General features: G+C 43.9%; 1 protein-coding gene across 2 annotated transcripts in view; it reads right to left on the bottom strand.

The window, feature by feature from the left end:
* The window catches only part of LOC138979640 (sodium-dependent phosphate transporter 1-A-like), a 40,082-nt gene that overhangs the window by 3,775 nt on the left and 16,034 nt on the right, over positions 1-20,273 (bottom strand). Inside the window, exons 3-10 of one of the 2 annotated variants that reach the window (XM_070352357.1) lie at positions 19,321-19,422; positions 15,289-15,429; positions 14,506-14,591; positions 13,769-13,865; positions 12,075-12,194; positions 8,522-8,638; positions 7,847-7,899; positions 847-919 (exon numbers count right to left, since the gene is read on the bottom strand). In XM_070352357.1, coding sequence (XP_070208458.1) covers positions 847-919; positions 7,847-7,899; positions 8,522-8,638; positions 12,075-12,194; positions 13,769-13,865; positions 14,506-14,591; positions 15,289-15,429; positions 19,321-19,422 — 789 coding nt within the window. The remainder of the gene's footprint in view (positions 1-846; positions 920-7,846; positions 7,900-8,521; positions 8,639-12,074; positions 12,195-13,768; positions 13,866-14,505; positions 14,592-15,288; positions 15,430-19,320; positions 19,423-20,273) is intronic. The other variant, XM_070352358.1, reaches the window with a different exon arrangement.

Genomic DNA, 20,273 nt, shown 5'->3' with positions numbered 1-20,273 from the left:
TCTCTCAGGCGCCAGGAGATTGGTTCCGCACAACTCTCACTAACTCAATCACCGTGGAACCCCCCTCCAGTCATTGAGACCTCCAAACATCGGACAAAATCCGGTCTTAAAAAGGAGAGAGTCTTAAAATGGCGGTCAATTTAATATATTAACATATGAAGTTTTATATCGCGCGTATCTCCAGACTCGGACTCAAGGCGCAGGGATCTATTTATTCCGTGTGAGATGGAATTATTTTTTTTTACACAATACATCACGCATTCACACGGACCAGCAGATCGCAGCCATTTCGGCGCATATCCTACTTTTCACAGCCTATTATTCCAAGTCACACGGGTATTTTGGTGGACATCTATGCCTATACAATTTTGCCAGGAAAGACCCTTTTGTCAATCGTGGGATCTTTAACGTGCACACCCCAATGTAGTGTACACGAAGGGACCTCGGTTTTTCGTCTCATCCGAAAGACTAGCACTTGAACCCACCACCTAGGTTAGGAAAGGGGGGAGAAAATTGCTAACGCCCTGACCCAGGGTCGAACTCGCAACCTCTCGCAAGTGCGTTACCACTCGGCCACCCAGTCCAAGAACTGGGTCCCCTGAATACCGGAGAAACACACACACACTCGCACACACACGCACGCACACACACACCCTGACATGTATACAGTTCATCAATTTCTTTTCCTGTTTTTAGACATCTCCCAAAGGTTATGAATAGAAAGTCTAAAAAAAAAACAGGGTTTTGAAAAAGGAGGAAGTCTTAGATTGGGGGGGGGGGGGGGGGGGGGGGTGTCTCAAAAAGGGGGTTCCACCGTACTTGCATGTCGAGCTAATATTTACTTACCTGGGTCAGTGAATACTTTTGCAGTGTCCGTAGCTTTGGCATAGCCTGCGCTCCCATTGGTTGCATTTCCATTCTGTAATCAAACACCAGTCGCACCTTATTACTGAAGCAAGAAAATGAACACTTGTGAAGCAGATAGAAGACCACTTCAGAAAACAATAAAAACTCTGTTACAAAGCAAAATTATAAAGAAAAATAACACAAAACAGCCAACACACTCACAATAAAGCAAGAATTATCTTGATAATTTATTATAATGTAATACTTAATTAACACATGCGAGTGCACACACGCCTTGAATTTGCATAACCCACATCTGATTGATTGACAGTGACAGTTCATTGCGTTTAAACTTCAAACAAAACACTCAATTCTCTTACATTTAAACTTCAAACAAAACACTCAATTCTCTTACATTTAAACTTCAAACAAAACACTCAATTCTCTTACATTTAAACTTCAAACAAAACACTCAATTCCCTTACATTTAAACTTCAAACAAAACACTCAATTCCCTTACATTTAAACTTCAAACAAAACACTCAATTCCCTTACATTTAAACTTCAAACAAAACACTCAATTCCCTTACATTTAAACTTCAAACAAAACACTCAATTCCCTTACATTTAAACTTCAAACAAAACACTCAATTCCCTTACATTTAAACTTCAAACAAAACACTCAATTCCCTTACATTTAAACTTCAAACAAAACACTCAATTCTCTTACATTGAAACTTCAAACAAAACACTCAATTCTCTTACATTTAAACTTCAAACAAAACACTCAATTCTCTTACATTTAAACTTCAAACAAAACACTCATTTCTCTTACATTTAAACTTCAAACAAAACACTCAATTCTCTTACATTTAAACTTCAAACAAAACACTAAATTCTCTTACATTTAAACTTCAAACAAAACACTAAATTCTCTTACATTTAAACTTCAAACAAAACACTCAATTCGAAAATTTTTAATTAAATTTTGATTTAATATAATATACTTACCCAATTCTTATGAATGCATTGACTTTAGTCCCACATGCTAGATGTCGAAAAACCTCTCAAATTACCTGCCCTTAGTAGGGTGGTAACCAAGCTAAAAGCGACGCCATAGCCGTTGCTATGGCCTGACCTTGCTCGGTTACCCATAACACCCTGCGCACCACGTGAGCGCCAGCATCCGTAATAATCATTCGAGACTATTTGTCAAACAAACCCCCAAGGACATAATCCAGCGGGGACGGATGGGAGGGTATTAACTATAAGAATTGGGTAAGTATATTATATTAAATCAAAATTTAATTAAAAATTTTCGATTTAATCACATATTCTTACTCCAATTCTTATGAATGCAGATTCCTCCTAAAGGTGGAGGGAACCTACTTATGTCCTTGTAAGAACCTGCCCTGCAGCAACTAAAACCAGCAATGAACTGGAGCCATCAAGCCGCGTGCAGGAGATATCCCGAAGATAGAAACCGATGAACACATCATCTGATCTCCAGTAAGCCGTTTGCAAAGCTTCGCCTAGGCGACCAGAACGCAACACGGCAATAAAAGAAGCACAAAATCTGTACCCGAGCTGTTGGCAAACCTCGCATAGGCGAGAGGAACACCACCAGCCAGAGAAGAACACCAGACTCCCGAACGCCTGAAAAGGAATAGAGGGAGGACTGAACGCCCCCCCCCCCCCCCCTGTTCGGAACGCACCACTCATAGGACTGTCCTATGAATGTAGCAGAGCCCCTAAAGAGAGACAACTAAAAGACGTCTCTTTCGCTCCATTGTAAAGAAATAAGAACCTGAGCTAAAGCTCGTGGTTCCAAAAGACAGTAACTTCAAAAAAGGGATTAAAAAAGTCCAACCAGACAGTTAGAAAATCCGAATCTCCCGGAGCGATAATCCTCCCAAGAGGAGGGAATCAAACACCAGAGGATATTGACCAGGTTTCTGAAACCCCAAAACCTGGCCAAAAACCGTGAACAAACGGAACCAAAAGCCCTAAGGCTACATCCTCTGGCAAACCCCAAAAACGCATGTGCCTCACCGCCCTATAGGGCTGAGGCCCAGAGTAAGTAGAACAAAGTCCCACGCGCTAAACAAGGGGGAGCCTCTAAACCTCGTAAAACAAGGTCCCTTGATCATGCCGACAAGAGCGCCATGAGCAACAGAAGAGAGGCCTATTTGTTTCAAAACAGCTGAGATAGCCGATAAGCCGGAACCTCAAAGAAGAGGCCCAGCTGTCCAAAGCCAAAAACTGAAACAGAGGTGAAAAACCACCTGGCTTGAGAGAGGGGCGCTAAGGAGTTGCACCCCCGCTCTAAATCCCCAATTGGCCAAGGGGGCCAAAAAAGGAGCATACACAGATAAAGTGGAGGAAATATATGCTTCGTTCCCAAAGACCAGAGTCAGAACCCATGATCTAACACACAAACAGCACGCCTCCAGACCCGTCAGCAGAAGGGCCAACCCCTGTGCAAGCCCTGAAAGGACCTGTTGAGCGAGTCGGCCAGATCGCAGAGCTGGCCGGGGAGAAATTCCCCTGAGAAAAATGATTTAGTGTGAAACCCAATCAGAATCCCCTATACTCTGTCTGACAGGGAGCGAGAACTTGCTCACCCCAGCTAGTTCACATAAGAAGCAACAGAAGAATTGCCCGAATGCAACAGGCCATGCCTGTAAATAGCAAAAAGGGAAAGGCTAGTAGACTAAGAGCCACTGCTCCTAACCTCAGGCAAAAGAGAAGCCCAAGGATTCACGTCTACATCACAGCCTCAAGACTGCAATCACCATTGCAGGCCCCATCTAGACGAAAACGCATCCAAAAAGCGGTCTAAGTCCAGGGGGAAACAGAGCTAGGGAAAAAAGTCCCCTGAGCGATCCAAAAGGATTCCAGCCACCTTCCCGAGTGGAGGAACCCACTCTGGAGGAGGACCCTCATGTCCCAGACCTGAGAGGCCGAACCCCCGAAAAAACTTGAGGAAAGACTAGAGAGCCAGTATAGCTATCGATACCGTCCGACCGAAGATCGGGTCTAAAGACCCCGCAGAGGCCTGCTCTCGTGCCAGTCTGGCAGTGAAAAGAGCTTATAGCCTCCCTATTCTCTCTTGTGTGAAGAATAAACCTTCCAAGAGACAAAGTCGAACAGCATGCCCAGGTAAAAAACCTGGGATAAGGACAGCTCGGAATTTAGCCTGGTTACTGAGAGCACCAGGCAAAAAACCTGGTTCAACACCAAAAGAAAGTGCAGCTGACAAGCTGATTGACCTTGAAAAAGCTCAACCAGCCCCCGAGAAAGTCCAGAGACCAACACCCCCAGAAACCGAGCCCTTTCCTGTGTGCATAAACACAGAAGGAAAGCTCATGTGAGAGCACCGAGGAAAATCTCAGCCAAAGCTGAAAGCTCTAGCCCATGCCGACCCACCTCCCGCAGAGAGGGAGGCGACACTGAACCAAAACACCCCTTTGCAACTGGGAGCGCCTAAATGTGCTGCCAGAGGTCCAAGAAGGAAGGGAAAGATTCCAGCTATTGAGTAGGTTTCAACAACCCCCGAAAAAGCCTGACCCTGGCTTCCTGCAACCAGCATGAAATCAAACCCCTTGTAAAGGAAGGAGATCACACCAAGCCAAAACAGTGTGGGCCTAAAACGTCACAGAGAAACCACTCCGCTCCGTGACGACCCTAGCCCAAGCTGCCAGCAGCCTGGCTAAAGCCTTATCCAAGGCATCCTCCCTAACTCAAAAGAGCGTTCCGGGAGGATAGGATTGCCTATAAGAAAGCACAGAAGAGAGTCTCAGCCAAAGCAGAAAACTCCAAACCATGCCATCCTATCTCCTCCAGAGAGGAGAGGGAGGAGTAATATCATGAAAACTCCATGTTCCCTGTGGTCTGTAAGAGAAGCCAGAAACTAACCCCTGGCCATAAAAAAGTCCGGATCAGACCCTGAGCCTGAAAAATTCCCTGCTATCTTCTTCCGCACTAAAAGTGAGGACGAAGCAGCCTGAAACCCCGAAGCCAGCAGTCCCCTGCGTAAAAAGCAGCGGGAAAGGTGTAGGCTGAAGACCACTATCCTAAGGTGCGGATCAAGCCAAAAAGTGTGGCATGTGGCAGGCAATCACCGCAGACTCAGCAAATGAAACAAATTGCCAGAAAGCCTGTGAAAACCCAAAGGCATCCCGGAAGAGGAAGGAAGAGAGACACCCCCAACCTATCCGGGCCAAAGTAAACTGCAACAGCAGCCGCTCTATGTATGGGAAGCCTACAACCAGTAGGCAACCCTATACACTCCCCCTCCTTAAACAAGAAGTCCGAACCTAACCACCAGTTGTGTAAAACACAAAAGGAGGGGAGGCAGGGGAGGTCGCGCACTAAATCTCCTGCCAATAACCCGCCAAGAGTGTGGATGAAAAGCGTGATCAGTCTCTGACTGCCAACCCAAAACCGCCCACCTGAACAAGAGGTGGGGGGAAGAGGGGTTGGTAACTGGCACAGATCTCTGCCAAGAAGAAGAGAGAGTGGAGAAGCAAGACAAAGCCGGGCCCGGCGCGTCTTACCCCACCCGCTGTGCGAGAGAAGCATCTCAGTGCTAAGAACCAGACTACCTGGTATGACCACAACCCACCCCAAGCGGGGAGGGGGGCGGTCCAGCACAGCCGTAACCCCAAGACGGGGTAAGGACTGAAACAGAGAAACGGCCGTAAACGGCCGATCCTCGCTCGTCCACCTGCCGAAGTCAAGTAGCCCTATCACTCACCCACCCCTAGGAGGGGGGGGGGGGGGGTGACCTACGCTGGCTACGGACAATGACCACCGGCCAGGCGATACTAAAGCCGAGTCCCTGCAGATCATTGTGAACACAAAGAATGGGAGACTGGAGAGAAAGGGTACGTTCAGTCTCCGCCTGACCATGTAGCCAGCCGGCACAGCCCGTGCAGAGAACAAAACGGAGCAAAGCTCATTGTTCCCTGACCACTGTGCGAGACACCCTGCCGAGAACAAAAGAGAGTCAAGCTCATTGTTTCGCGACCGCTACCCGCGACGAGCGCGGGCAGCTAACACAGCCACCTGCCCCAAACGGAGCAGAGAAGGAGTATGTAAGGTAGCCTGGAAAGCCGTACATAGCACCCCCACTGTGTAGCAAGGCCTGAGCCAAGCCACCCCCAGATGAGGAGGGGGGTGGCTCGTCGCAGCAGTAAGAGCGACGGAGAGAGACGAACCGACCCCCCTCCGTCCACCTGCCGTAATCCTATAGCCCACCGACCACACAACCCGATAGGGGAGGAGGACGACTGTCGGGCCAGGACAATAGAGGCACAGACTGTGAAGACAGTCCAACAGCGCCCACCCCGTCCGACCCAGAGGGAGGGACAGGGTGGAACGCTGCTCCAGCCCCCACCCGATCCTGCCCAGCGGGCGGGAAAGAGTGAGCCACTGATACCCCCCCACCCTGCCCCAAATGGAGCAGAGAAGGGGTATGTAACGTAGCCTGGAAAGCCGCCACCCCAACGCGCCCGGGGGGCGGGAAAGGGTGGGAAGCTAACACAGCCCCCTGCCCCCAGTGGGACAAGGTGGGACCAAACCCAGGCTGTGACTTACCATGCCCCCTCTCTCCCTCTCCCGCAAGGGGAGAGAGCTGACTTCCCACTGCAGTGTTGCTAAAAGCAAGCTGAGCGGGAAGAGAAAGAGAGGAAGCAGACCCCCTCTCCTTACGGAGAGAGTGCTCGCGAACAACCCAGCCTACCAGTGGCAGAAAGGACTGAACCGAGCTGGCCGTTTGCACCAGGCGACGGTGCGACGCAGGAGCGCCCCCCTATCCCCCCCCAATGGCGGGGGGCTGCGTAACACACTGTGAAGTACCGGCGGTAATCAGAGTGGTTAGACGCAGGCAGGGAGCAGGCCCCCCCTCCTAAAAGGAAGGGGTGCTCGAGAACAGCCCAGAGCCACCAGAGGCAAAAAACGGGCTGAACCGAACAGGCCATTTGCACTAGGCCACAGTGCGAAGCTGACGAAACGGGAGGGCGGGAACCGCCGATCGCGCCTGAAACAGCCGAGAATATAGACACAAAACATCGTTAAGTCCCCCCAAGAGGAGGACATTGACTGATTCCTCTTACACAGAGAAAGGGGAAAGAATAGCCACACGGCCACTCCCCCCCCCATCAGTCGCACCGACGACGATCCAACAAAAAGTCTATAAGGAGCCTAAAGGCTGATTAACCCCAACAGGGGAAGCGAGCTGTGAAAGAACTGAACCCACCCTCGGAGGGATAGGAACATAAAAAGAAGTGCTGTTTGACGGATCTACGACCCGCATAATAGGCAAATCAAAGTTCTTAGGCTACTCTTAGGAATAGTTACTAAACCAGGCTAAGAGCTTTGCCACCTTCCAGTCTCGCGCCGAGTTTAGCTTTGTTGTCGGCCATTTTAAGACCGGCGAAAAACAGTCACCCAGAACAAAAAACGTCTGCGTGCATGTTCAACACAAAGCTAACACCATTCAACCAAACATAAACAGGAAAGATCTCACCAAAAGGTAGACGGACAGGTAGACCCACAGGAAACCGGCTAGTCTCACGGACAAGCAGGCATGTGAAGGCCAAAAGTGAGAGCGAAATTCGGACACGTCCACCGTGTGTTGTCGAAAGTCGAGAATGGTTATTACGGATGCTGGCGCTCACGTGGTGCGCAGGGTGTTATGGGTAACCGAGCAAGGTCAGGCCATAGCAACGGCTATGGCGTCGCTTTTAGCTTGGTTACCACCCTACTAAGGGCAGGTAATTTGAGAGGTTTTTCGACATCTAGCATGTGGGACTAAAGTCAATGCATTCATAAGAATTGGAGTAAGAATATGTGATTAAATCTCTTACATTTAAACTTCAAACAAAACACTCAATCCTCTTACATTTCAAAATGTGCGCATGACCTATGAACACATAACTTCTTCATTTTACATGTTATACTCAATGGACTCAAATCGCAGAGTACAGACACTTACAATGACATCAACAGCTGGCAGCTTATGTCCTTTGGTACTTGCTTCTCCTTCTGCTGAAAAACAATCATCACAATCATGTAAGGCCAACAATATAAAATGCCTATGTCCTGAAAGTCATAAGAACTGGGTCCCCTGAATACCGGAGAAACACACACACACACACTCGCACACACACGCACGCACACACACCCTGACATCTGGGGGCCCGGTAGCTCAGTTGGTAGAGCACTGGACTTGTGATCGAAAGGTCGCAGGTTCGAATTCGGGCCGGGACGGACACGGGTCAACTTTATGTGCAGACCCAGAGACGGAAGCCATGTCCCACCCCCGTGTCATCACAATGGCACGTAAAAGACCTTGGTCATTCTGCCATAAGTGCAGGTGGCTGAATACACCTAAACACGCAGACACCCGGCTGGGTAGCGCGACTCCGTTGCTGCTAGCTATCCACTGGGAGGAAGCGACCCGAATTTCCCAGCGATGGGACAATAAAGTATGGAAAATGAAAAAAAAAAAAAAAAAAAAAAAAAATCTTTTCCTTTTTTTAGACATCTCCCGCATTTATGCTTGTTACCAGTGTGCAAGTTCACCACAGTATAAAATGATCCAGATTCATATTATAAACTTTTGAAAACAGATTTGACCCCAAAAAAAGTGAAAAGAAAACCAACTCACCTTGCAATTTCTCAACAGGATCGGGAACTACGATTTCAATGTCAAGACCTGAAGCTAGTGACTTCTTTTCTCCCCCCTCCCCCTCCCCCTCTTCCTGTTTGATCGCCAGCACCTCATCTGCAACAAGAAACCAAGCAATTGTTTCATTTCATGGTAAAAATTAACCATACCTGTCAAGTCCCAGGCATTCTGCCTAATTCTTACGGTTTTTCGGTGTTTTTTTGGGTCCTACGTCGTATACCTCAAACCATACGCATTTTCAGCATTTTTTTTTTTTTTTTTTTTTTTTTGCTGGCATGGACTGCCGTTCATTTATTTCTGAGGAGGAGCTTGCACCAGCCACACAACAGAAGTTCTGGCATGATGTGCGCCAGTTCTACGTGGCCTGTGTGAGGAAAATGTTGAATAAATTTCCATTTGGCAGTGAAACCCTGCAACACCTTTAAGTGCTGGATCACAGTCTGGGAGCTGACACACTGACTGCCTTCTTGCAGGTCAAAATTAACTCTGATGCATGCTTTTTGTTTGTTTGTTTGCTTAACGCCCAGCCGACCACGAAGGGCCATATCTGATGAATGCTGCCATGATTTTAAGGTGACTGGCAGCATGATTGACAAAGCAAAGATTTGCACAGATGAATACAACAAAGAACACAAGTGACAAGTGACAAGAAAAAACAAGTCGCGTAAGGCGAAAATACAACATTTAGTCAAGTAGCTGTCGAACTCACAGAATGAAACTGAACGCAACGCAACGCAGCAAGACCGTATACTCGTAGCATCGTCACTCCACCGCCCATGGCAAAGGCAGTGCCAGTGGAATTGACAAGAAGAGCGGGGTATTCGTTGCGCTGAGAAGGATAGCACGCATTTCTGTACCTCTCTTCGTTTTAACTTTCTGAGCGTGTTTTTAATCCAACCATATCATATCTATATGTTTTTGGAATCAGGAACCGACAAGGAATAAGATGAAAGTGTTTTTAAATTGATTTCGAAAAAAACCTTTTGATAATAATTTTTATATATTTAATTTTCAGAGCTTGTTGTTAATCCAAATATAACATATTTATATGTTTTTGGAATCAGCAAATGATGGATAATAAGATGAACATAAATTTGGATCGTTTTATAAAAAAAAAATTTTTTTAACAATTTTCAGATTTTTAATGACCAAAGTCATTAATTAATTTTTAAGCCACCAAGCTGAAATGCAATACCGAAGTCCGGGCTTCGTTGAAGATTACTTGACCAAAATTTCAACCAATTTGGTTGAAAAATGAGGGCGTGACAGTGCCGCCTCAACTTTCACGAAAAGCCGGATATGACGTCATCAAAGACATTTATCAAAAAAATGAAAAACGTTTCTGAGGATATCATACCCAGGAACTCTCATGTCAAATTTCATAAAGATCGGTCCAGTAGTTTAGTCTGAATCGCTCTACACACACACACACACACACACAGACAGACACACACACATACACACATGCACATACACCACGACCCTCGTCTCGATTCCCCCCTCTATGTTAAAACATTTAGTCAAAACTTGACTAAATGTAAAAATGAACGAACAAGAGTGCAGTGTAAATGTATTACATGTAGTCAGTAGTGGTAAATAAAGAGCAGGTTGTGTAGAAAGGAATTTATGTGTTTTACTTTTAGTTTGCGAAAAACAATCTGATTGGTTTAGCGTGTATGCGTGAGAAGTTGAATTTGTGCGTTTAACCACATCCTGATCCACGCATTAACTATGGTTTTTGATCCCCAACTATGGTTTCTTATGCCATTTACTATGGTCAGAGGCCAAAAGTACTTGACAGGTATGATTAACCCAGTAGCACCAAGCAAAATTAATACATTTAGTCAACCTGTCAAACTCACAGAATGATACTGAATGCACTGCATTTCACAAAGTCAATGCTTCGCAGATACCCCGCGACGAGACTGAAAGCGCTGAAACACTGATTTGCATGAAAAACTTAGTAACGGCCAGCCTGATCGCTTGAAGTGACAAGCCAGTATAGGGTAGTACCTAGAGGGCTTCACAGGAAAGCGCGATTTTGTCTATTCTCTTTAACTTTCTGAGCTTATTTTTAATCCAAACATAACATTTCTATATATATATGTTTTTAGAATCAGGAAATAATAAAAAAATAAGATGAGATCATTTTTGGATCGATCACTAAAATTTTAACTTCAAATAGAATTTTGAGATTTTTAATGACCAAACTCATTAATTAATTTCTACACTTCCAAGCTGAAATGCAATCCCATAGTCCAAACTTAGTCAAAGATTACTTGACCAAAATTTCAATAACTTTGATCAAAAATTAGGGTGCAACAGCGCAGGCTCAACTATCAGCTTTTTTTCTCCAGCTAGTTACACAATTAACCCAAATGTGAAAAAACGGAACTGCTTTTATCCTTCCATTAAATTTCAAACAATGTCAATCTCATTCCCTTTACCGGGAACAGACTACTTCCAATTCAGTAGGGGGGGGGGCGCGACTATCCTTAACCCGGCGGGTCCCCAGGTGGCAAATAGGGGAACGGCCCCCAGATATGGGGGCCAGCTGCGAATATAGAATAAGCAGTCCCGGACCAACTAGCGGTGTCTCTACCAGGACGGGGTGGGTTGGTAGATGGCACTGACTACCCTATAAATGCCCTACGCGTCCGATGACGGTTACACCATGCGAGTAAGAGCCGCATTAAAAGCTCTAGCCCCGGGGTGGGACCCCTGGTAAGAAATCCCCCATGTGTTCCCAAGGTTAGGTTTTTGAGCCAGGAACTAAGGGCGGGGTAACCCTGAAAGAAACCTAAGGGCTGAAGTCGGAGGATCTGGGCCAACAAGCGCACCTTAACCAACCAGCAAACCTGTTTACCCCCATAAGTGTTTTGGAGTAATGCTCAGCCCCAAAAATAGTAATCCTGGCACAAAATTAGTAATCATCCAGCATTCGTCGCCAATTACAACGCACATGACAACTGTGTCTGCGAAACGCAATCATGCACATATATCCATCATTCACAAACAAAACACATCAGTCAATTTTTGTAGTCATCATAATTTCAAAGAAGATCACATCAAAAGCACATGCATCGATCACTGATTCTTTTTCTTTTGCTCGTAGTAGGCCTTTTTCAGTGTGTCAAGCGCTTCTCTACTGTACTTGCGCTTGCCGAATGAGTGAGGGCGAGACTTCACCACTGGAATCATCAGACAGACATGATCTCTGGTCAGTCCTGTGCTTTTTCACCCCATTTTGCCATTAAAAAAAACAATGCCAAAAAAAATTTAAAAAAATAAAATTAAAAATTTTTTTTTTTTTTTAAATTTATTTATGAAAATCGTAGTCTTGACACGGATAGCGGAATGTTGTATTTTTTGCAGAAAATCGTAATAAATTACGCCAAATTCGTAAGGGTAAACAGGTCTGAACCAGAGAGCCACGCAAATCGCAAAAGCGAACGACAAGAAGATTCCCTTTACAAACCAATGAGCTACAGCGGAACCCCATTGTTCACAGCAGTTGTATCTTTGAACTTACTTTTAATTTTCTTCCTCTGCCATGGCACAACAAACAGGCGCACAACCACAGCGGTGAGGACCCCCAGGCCGATGGACAGAACGAAGACACCATACAGAGGAATCTTGTTGAAGTGAAGCACTGCAACAACAACAAATGCAATGCAATAGACATTTTCAGGAAACAACTCTGTCAGGATTTTCAGCGATCTGGGAGAGTATTAGAGCCCCTTTACCTCGGACAAGCTTTTCACAACATCCGGTGCATGTTCCACGCTTCTCGGATCGCCCAGACCTGTTTACCCCCAACACTTGACAAGAGTAATGGTCAAGTCAAAAAATAGTAATCTGATGGCCACAATAGTAACCAAGTGGTTAGGCCTACAAAAAAAAATAGGTGTGGTTACGGTAACCCGACCTACCCTATTTTTAGGGGCCGACCCTATAACTTTTTATTACATTTGTCAAAAAAACAAAAACAAAAACCAAGAAAACGAGTGCAGAAAACGCAATGATAGCGAAAGCGCCCGAGTCGCACACTTATTTCCCTGTCAAGTAGGTTTAATTTGTACACATTAGAAAAAAAAGTTTTAAAAAAAAAAGTGATTGCCTACCTTCCTACCCTATTTTTTTTGGCTATGTTACCGTAAACACACCTATTACTTTTTTTGGCCTTACAAACAACATTAGTAACACAAACCTCAGTTGAAGCACATTTGAAAATTGTAGTCTTAACTCAAATGGAGTATTTTCCCCCCAAAATCCTAAAAAATAGTAATAAATTACAGTAGAACCCCCCATTTACAACTTTGGAAAAACCTTGAAAACGGTCATAAAACAAGAAATTCCTCCGAGGTAGGAAAAACACCCCCGTCCTTACCATTCTCACTGCCACCAACTGAGAAGGTTATTTCCCTTTGACCATTAATATGTCCCACTATAAGTCCTTGTAGAATCTTAATCCACCAATAACTCCCTAACCGTGTGTTTGACTGGTCCCAATTTTTGTAAGGACCGTCTCAGGAATGTATAGAACCTGTTCACCAAGTTTGGTGACGATCGGTCCGTTCATTCTTGAGATCTGCGAACACAAACACACAAACAAACACATCGACCGAATCCTATACACACCCCTATACCGGGGGTGTAAAGAGGGGGTCTTAAAATGGGGGTTTGAGTTTTTGTACTACAAAATAGTAAGGGAAAACAGGTCTGGATCGCCTTTAACCTGCGACCCGGATGAACAACTAACTATGATGTGTATGTTATGCATTATATTTAGCGCACGCTGCATAGCATACACATCATTGAATAACTTGAACCTTTTTTGTTTTGGGGATTCTGAGTAAGTAAAATTGCAAATGAATTATTATCAACTGGGATCAGTACAAAATGTCTAATTCAGTTCGTCCATCAGCTTAACTTTTACAATCTGTGATGCTCATATAACTTCTCTGCCACCTCCATCTTGTCTCCCTCTTTGCCCCTCACTTCAACCCCCGATACAAGATGTTTAGAAAATCACTCTGTCAGGTTGAGACAGAGTGATAACTCTAGTAACTGGCCTAAAATGTCTTGTGAGAAAGTTTACCTCACTAAAAGCAAGAGTATTCACTCTTTCACAACTCGAGCAAACCCAACAGAGTTATTTCCCGAATTTTGTCTATTGATTCAATTTTTTTTTACATTTCAGTAAAATGGCACAAATTAACTTACGGGTTGATCCATCATGGAAGATGGAGAAGGCGTTGATGCAGATTGTGATTCCGTAGAAAAAGGGCAATAGAATGAGACCTCTCTTCAGCTGATTCTCCTGAAAACACAGATCACGCCATCCAAATAGGGATAAACATTTTGCCGCCTCTTTGCAGAGTATGGGTCGTACATGACCCACGCCATCCGAATAAGAATAAACAACGTCACATTCCTTATGTAATTCCATATGGGTCGTCCACGACCCACATCATCCGGACTGTGTAGTTCAAATTACGTCATCATTTATTTGTTTGTTTACAAAAATAATCTTTCAAACAATTGGGGTTGGAAAGGTCGTATGGTGATTAGAGATTACATGAAGTCTCAATTAACAACTCCCAAAAGTTTCAGAGATAAAATCAATTTTGTGAGGCTCTGGGTCGTCCACGACCCACGAAGTACGGTGAAGGTTAACAGAACGTGGACAGCATTTCCTTTCTCAATACACATTTGTTACAACAGTACAAATACAATAAAATGCACACACTTCTCTGTGTATGTGTGTGTGTGTGTGTGTGTGTGTGTGTGTGTGTGTGTGTGTGTGTGTGTGTGTGTGTGTGTGTATGTGTGTGTATGTGTGTGTGTGTGTATGCGTGTGTGTAAGCGTCTGTCTGTGTGTCTGTCCGTCTGTGTGTGTAACTGTATGAGTTATTGCACATGGATATGCATGCATGCGATTCTTTCCTAACTTTTCTTACCTTATCCAAAATTAGTTTGCGTACAAACATAAACAGCAGTGTGGTGATGATGCCGGACGCAAGGGGAGAAATAAACCATGAGGCCACTGAAACGACAACAAAATGATCACCAAACTGATTAGCTAATTACAAATACGCCATTGAAATGACAAGAAAATCGGCACCAAAAACATCAAAATCATTAGCTAATTACAAAAACAAAGACACCATAGTAAAAAGACAAGAAAATCACCAAAAAGATCAAAATCACTAGCCAATTACAATAAACAAAGACACAAATGCACCTTAGCACAGAAACGTACTCTCACACACAACATACTACATAAACACACTTAAAAAAATCCATGCATTAGTTTAAAACACAAACAGTACACACCATATGAACACACACACACCATAGGTATCGGATTCATGCATACACACCATATGCATGCATTCACACACACACACACACACACACACACACACACACACACACCTCCACTACATATCCAGCATGCATGCACATACACACCCACCATATATGCATCCACACACACACACTGACTATCACACACACTCACACACACACACTGTCTCTCTCCCTTCGTCTCTCTCTATGTCTCTTCCTCTGTCCCTCTCTCCCTCACTGACCCTTACTCCACTTTTCATCCCCCCCCTCCGCACGCAAATCCCCTCGCTCCCAACCACCTCAAACATAAAAGCACACTCACACACAAACACACACACTGACACACCCACAGAAACTCTTGCTCTCTCTCTCCCTCTTTCTCTCTCACTCACCAATCATTCCCAGCTTGACCCAGCCGACCCCATCAGCGCCCTTGGCAACCAGACTGAAGCCCACAGTAGCTCCCACAATGCTGTGCGTTGCCGACACCGGCAGACGAAGAAAGGTTGCAATCATCAACCATAGACAGGAACCTGTCAAAACAAAGAAATCAAGTGATGTCTATATATAGTATAATGAACTCAAGGGGAAATTGATGAGTGTGAAAACACATAAATCAATCCATTCAGAGTCAAATGCTGCTTATGAAATTATAATGAACATTAAAAATAAATTAACTTAGATACAATACCGATACATGCACAGCCTGGCTGTTTACGATTAATTTTCTTGTGCAGATATATGTTGAAGTCACCGTGACGAACTTTGTTCTCAACTTATTCCCCCTCTGCTTCTTTACCTAGAGCTGTAAACTTGTAGAGCTAGTTATTTTTCGATAAACACCCAGCAACCAAACAAATAACGACCCAGCAACAGCCTGAATCCTCGATAGCGCAATGGGTTGAGAAGCTGTTCTGCGTCGGTACTACTTTTGCGACTGAAAAGTTCCGAACGCTCTAATGTACGAAGTATACATCTCTGGAGCAAACAATACAAACATACCGCATTTAAATTAACAACTACAGGCTTTGAACACATGAATCTCCATATAAAATCCATGAGTTTGGTTGTTTTCTGAATCTAGATCTGCTGTGCACAACCGTTCATCACAAGCAAATTCCCAAGGCAAGTAACTCTCATACTTTGTCTAGCGACAAGAGTAGTTCCCCTTTCAAATTTCTTTTCACTCAGTTTCTTCGACAACAGACTGCAATTCGATGGTCAGTTTTCAACAATATTTCATTTAATAAACAGATCACACGCAACCAAATGCACACATCTCATCAATTTAAACAACATAAAGCGGTTTCATACACTATTTTCCCCAGAAAACTGAACTTCATACAGTTTTTAACGTTGGAACATGGGTGCAAAAGTTCGTCTGCTAGTCCCATTTGACAAAAGAACATTGTCCTAAGCGATACCAAAACATATACAGAACACACAATATCTGCCTTTGCCGCCACAGCAGAATAACAGCATATCTCATTATCTGTGTACTTGATTTTATTTTTAGTCCAAAATAGGAAAACTGACAAGAAGTGTTAACAGAATGGAATGATTTGCACAAAACTATACAACCGCACATTAATCGATCGCCTGCGCAGGTTGACTGGTTGAGTGAATAGGATTCGATCAAACTTTCGCAAAAAAACTCCTCTTTTCTTTGAATAACTGAAGAAACGAGGAATAAAGAGGTTACACACCTCGTCTAAGTGATTATAAAAAATAATGGTCTCAGTTCGCGGTCATGAAAAAGCTCGCTAAAGCTCGCATTTTTCATGATCCGCCAACTTCGACCATTATTTTTTAATAATCACTGAGACTCGGCGTGTAACCTCTACATATTCTTTGTCACTTCCTCGGAAGACATGCAGAAGAAGTGACAGAATTTTGTATGTGACACCAAATGTTATATTCACGGTCTGAAAATTTTTCGAACTTGTTTGACCTTTGACGTCAAATATTTCACTTCGATATCTGTTTGTAACACAAGCTGTCTATCTGTTTGTAACACAAGCTGTCTATCTGTTTGTACCACAAGCTGTCTATCTGTAACACAAGCTGTCTATCTGTTTGTAACACAAGCTGTCTATCTGTTTGTCACACAAGCTGTCTATCTGTTTGTAACACAAGCTGTCTATCTGTTTGTAACACAAGCTGTCTATCTGTTTGTAACACAAGCTGTCTATCTGTTTGTAACACAAGCTGTCTACCTGTTTGTAACACAAGCTGTCTATCTGTTTGTAACACAAGCTGTCTATCTGTTTGTAATACAAGATATCTGTTTGTAACACAAGCTGTCTATCTGTTTGTAACACAAGCTGTCTATCTGTTTGTAACACAAGCTGTCTATCTGTTTGTAAATCAAGCTGTCTATCTTTTTGTAATACAAGATATCTGTTTGTAACACAAGCTGTCTATCTGTTTGTAACACAAGCTGTCTATCTGTTTGTAACACAAGCTGTCTATCTGTTTGTAACACAAGCTGTCTATCTGTTTGTCACACAAGCTGTCTATCTGTTTGTAACACAAGCTGTCTATCTGTTTGTAACACAAGCTGTCTATCTGTTTGTAACACAAGCTGTCTATCTGTTTGTAACACAAGCTGTCTATCTGTTTGTAACACAAGCTGTCTATCTGTTTGTAATACAAGATATCTGTTTGTAACACAAGCTGTCTATCTGTTTGTAACACAAGCTGTCTATCTGTTTGTAACACAAGCTGTCTATCTGTTTGTAACACAAGCTGTCTATCTGTTTGTAATACAAGATATCTGTTTGTAACACAAGCTCTCTATCTGTTTGTAACACAAGCTCTCTATCTGTTTGTAACACAAGCTGTCTATCTGTTTGTAACACAAGCTGTCTATCTGTTTGTAACACAAGCTGTCTATCTGTTTGTAACACAAGCTGTCTATCTGTTTGTAACACAAGCTGTCTATCTGTTTGTAACACAAGCTGTCTATCTGTTTGTAATACAAGATATCTGTTTGTAACACAAGCTGTCTATCTGTTTGTAACACAAGCTGTCTATCTGTTTGTAACACAAGCTGTCTATCTGTTTGTAATACAAGCTGTCTATCTGTTTGTAACACAAGCTGTCTATCTGTTTGTAATACAAGATATCTGTTTGTAACACAAGCTGTCTATCTGTATGTAATACAAGCTGTCTATCTGTTTGTAACACAAGCTGTCTATCTGTTTGTAATACAAGCTGTCTATCTGTTTGTAACACAAGCTGTCTATCTGTTTGTAATACAAGATATCTGTTTGTAACACAAGCTGTCTATCTGTTTGTAACACAACCGAGGTCCCTTCGTGTACACTACATTGGGGTGTGCACGTTAAAGATCCCACGATTGACAAAAGGGTCTTTCCTGGCAAAATTGTATAGGCATAGATAAAAATGTCCACCAAAATACCCGCGTGACTTGGAATAATAGGCCGTGAAAAGTAGGATATGTGCCGAAATGGCTGCGATCTGCTGGCCGATGTGAATACGTGATGTATTGTGTAAACAAATTCCATCTCACACGGCATAAATAAATCCCTGCGCCTTGAATATGTGCGCGATATAAATTGCATTAAAAAAAAATTATTTAAAAAAAAAAATTTCCCTGCGCTTAGAACTGTACCCTCATATTGATTGATTGATTGACAAGCTGTCTATCTGTTTGCAATACAAGCTGTCTATCTGTTTGTAACACATTGCACAGTCTGTCTGTACCCTAACCATCAGTAAATGGAGCTATAGAATATCAATTCAGCCAGAAACAGCTGTCACTGTAGGATGACCAACACTAGCTGGCGACAGCTTGGGAAGTATGCAGGGGAATGTAAGTGGGAGGGGGGGGGGGGGGGGGAATGGATGGAACTTAGAGACAACCCAAAAGGCAGGGGAGGAGGGGTTTGGGGGGACCCAAACTGGCCCAAAGTGCTACATCCCACTTGTGTTTTCAGTGAATCGGCTGTAGCATGTTAGACAAAGTTCAGCTGATTTCATGGTACAGTCTAACCTGCCTTTGCGACCACCTCTCCAAAGCGACTCCCTGCCCACAACAACCACTCCCATAACAACTTGTCTTCTATATTATTCTCCTTTCCGCTGCGACCACCTGTCTGTAATGGCCATTTTTGATTGGTTACTTATACTCAGGTTTGACGGAACTTTAAAAGGTCCTGTCTTCCTCGTACTGAATGGCCCGACTCCGGTAGAAATATTAACTAGGTACCTCACTCACAGACAAATATCACCAACATTGAGTATGACAATTATTTTATGAGGATTAACTATGCAAACATGAAGATAAGCGGACATTTTTCTTATTCATGTTTTTGTTGAGAAAAAAATTCTTTAAGGTTGGGAGTATAAAAGATCGGTGGGGAACTCGAAAGCCTGAATCCTTTGTTTTTGTGCCTTACCTGAAAGCGCTGACAAGTTGCCCAGCAACAGCAGGTCTTCCGTTCCATTGTAAGGTCTGACGTCAATAATTCCTTTCCGTATGGTATCTGACACTTTGTACCCTGAAACCAAGTAAATGTCAATTGATTAGAAACCTAGCATTCTCATGGCTTTCATGCCAGAGGAGGGCTTTCTGCTGTCAAACGAAAAGTAGCATCTGAGCCACACACACAGTGACACACACATTCACGATAGCCAAACAAATTTGCAGTGATAAATGACATTGGGCCCTCAGAAGAGGACCAACCTCAAAAGGTGGCAGTGCAGGGGTCGACACTAACTTATTTGGCCTGGGGCCACACTGGCCCCAGAGATGGAAATTGCTGGGGCGGAAAACAACAATCTGGGGACCACTCTCAGTATTCACGTGCGGCAATGCATTGTCTGTTTTTCTTCATCGTACTGAAGCCAGGGAAATTCTTTCAACCATTTGACATTGAAATTACGCCAGCGCTTTGCGCTTTTGGCTGCATCGGTCTCCTTTTTTCGTTTCTCTCCACCCTGTTCTTCATCTTCATTTCCATGTCTTTTTACACCAGGGATGTGTCGCCACATTTTGCGTTTGGCATTCGAAGGCGATACTTATCTCTCACGCTAAAGAGTGGGAGTTATTTCCCTTGCGGCAGCCGCATTGTCCTTTGACGATTTTAATGTTTTTTTTCCTTGACTGCGGCATTGATCGTAACGCAAATTTCAGTGACGACTTTGACTGGCGATTTTTAGTGATTGGCTCTAGCATTAGAATTTTCGGTTTGTCATTGTTGGAATTTATCCTGGGGCGGAGTGGGCCCCAAGCTTCGGCAATGTTTGGGGCGGAACACAAAACTCTGGGGCGTTCCGCCCCCCGCCCCCGCTAGTGTCGAACCCTGCAGTGGTGAGGAGGGGTGTGTGTTTGGGCTAGGGGTATTGTCCC

Source organism: Littorina saxatilis, linkage group LG11 (assembly GCF_037325665.1).
Source record: "Littorina saxatilis isolate snail1 linkage group LG11, US_GU_Lsax_2.0, whole genome shotgun sequence".
Classification (NCBI taxonomy): Eukaryota; Metazoa; Mollusca; class Gastropoda; order Littorinimorpha; family Littorinidae; genus Littorina; species Littorina saxatilis.
This window is presented reverse-complemented; position numbering and strand designations above follow the sequence as displayed.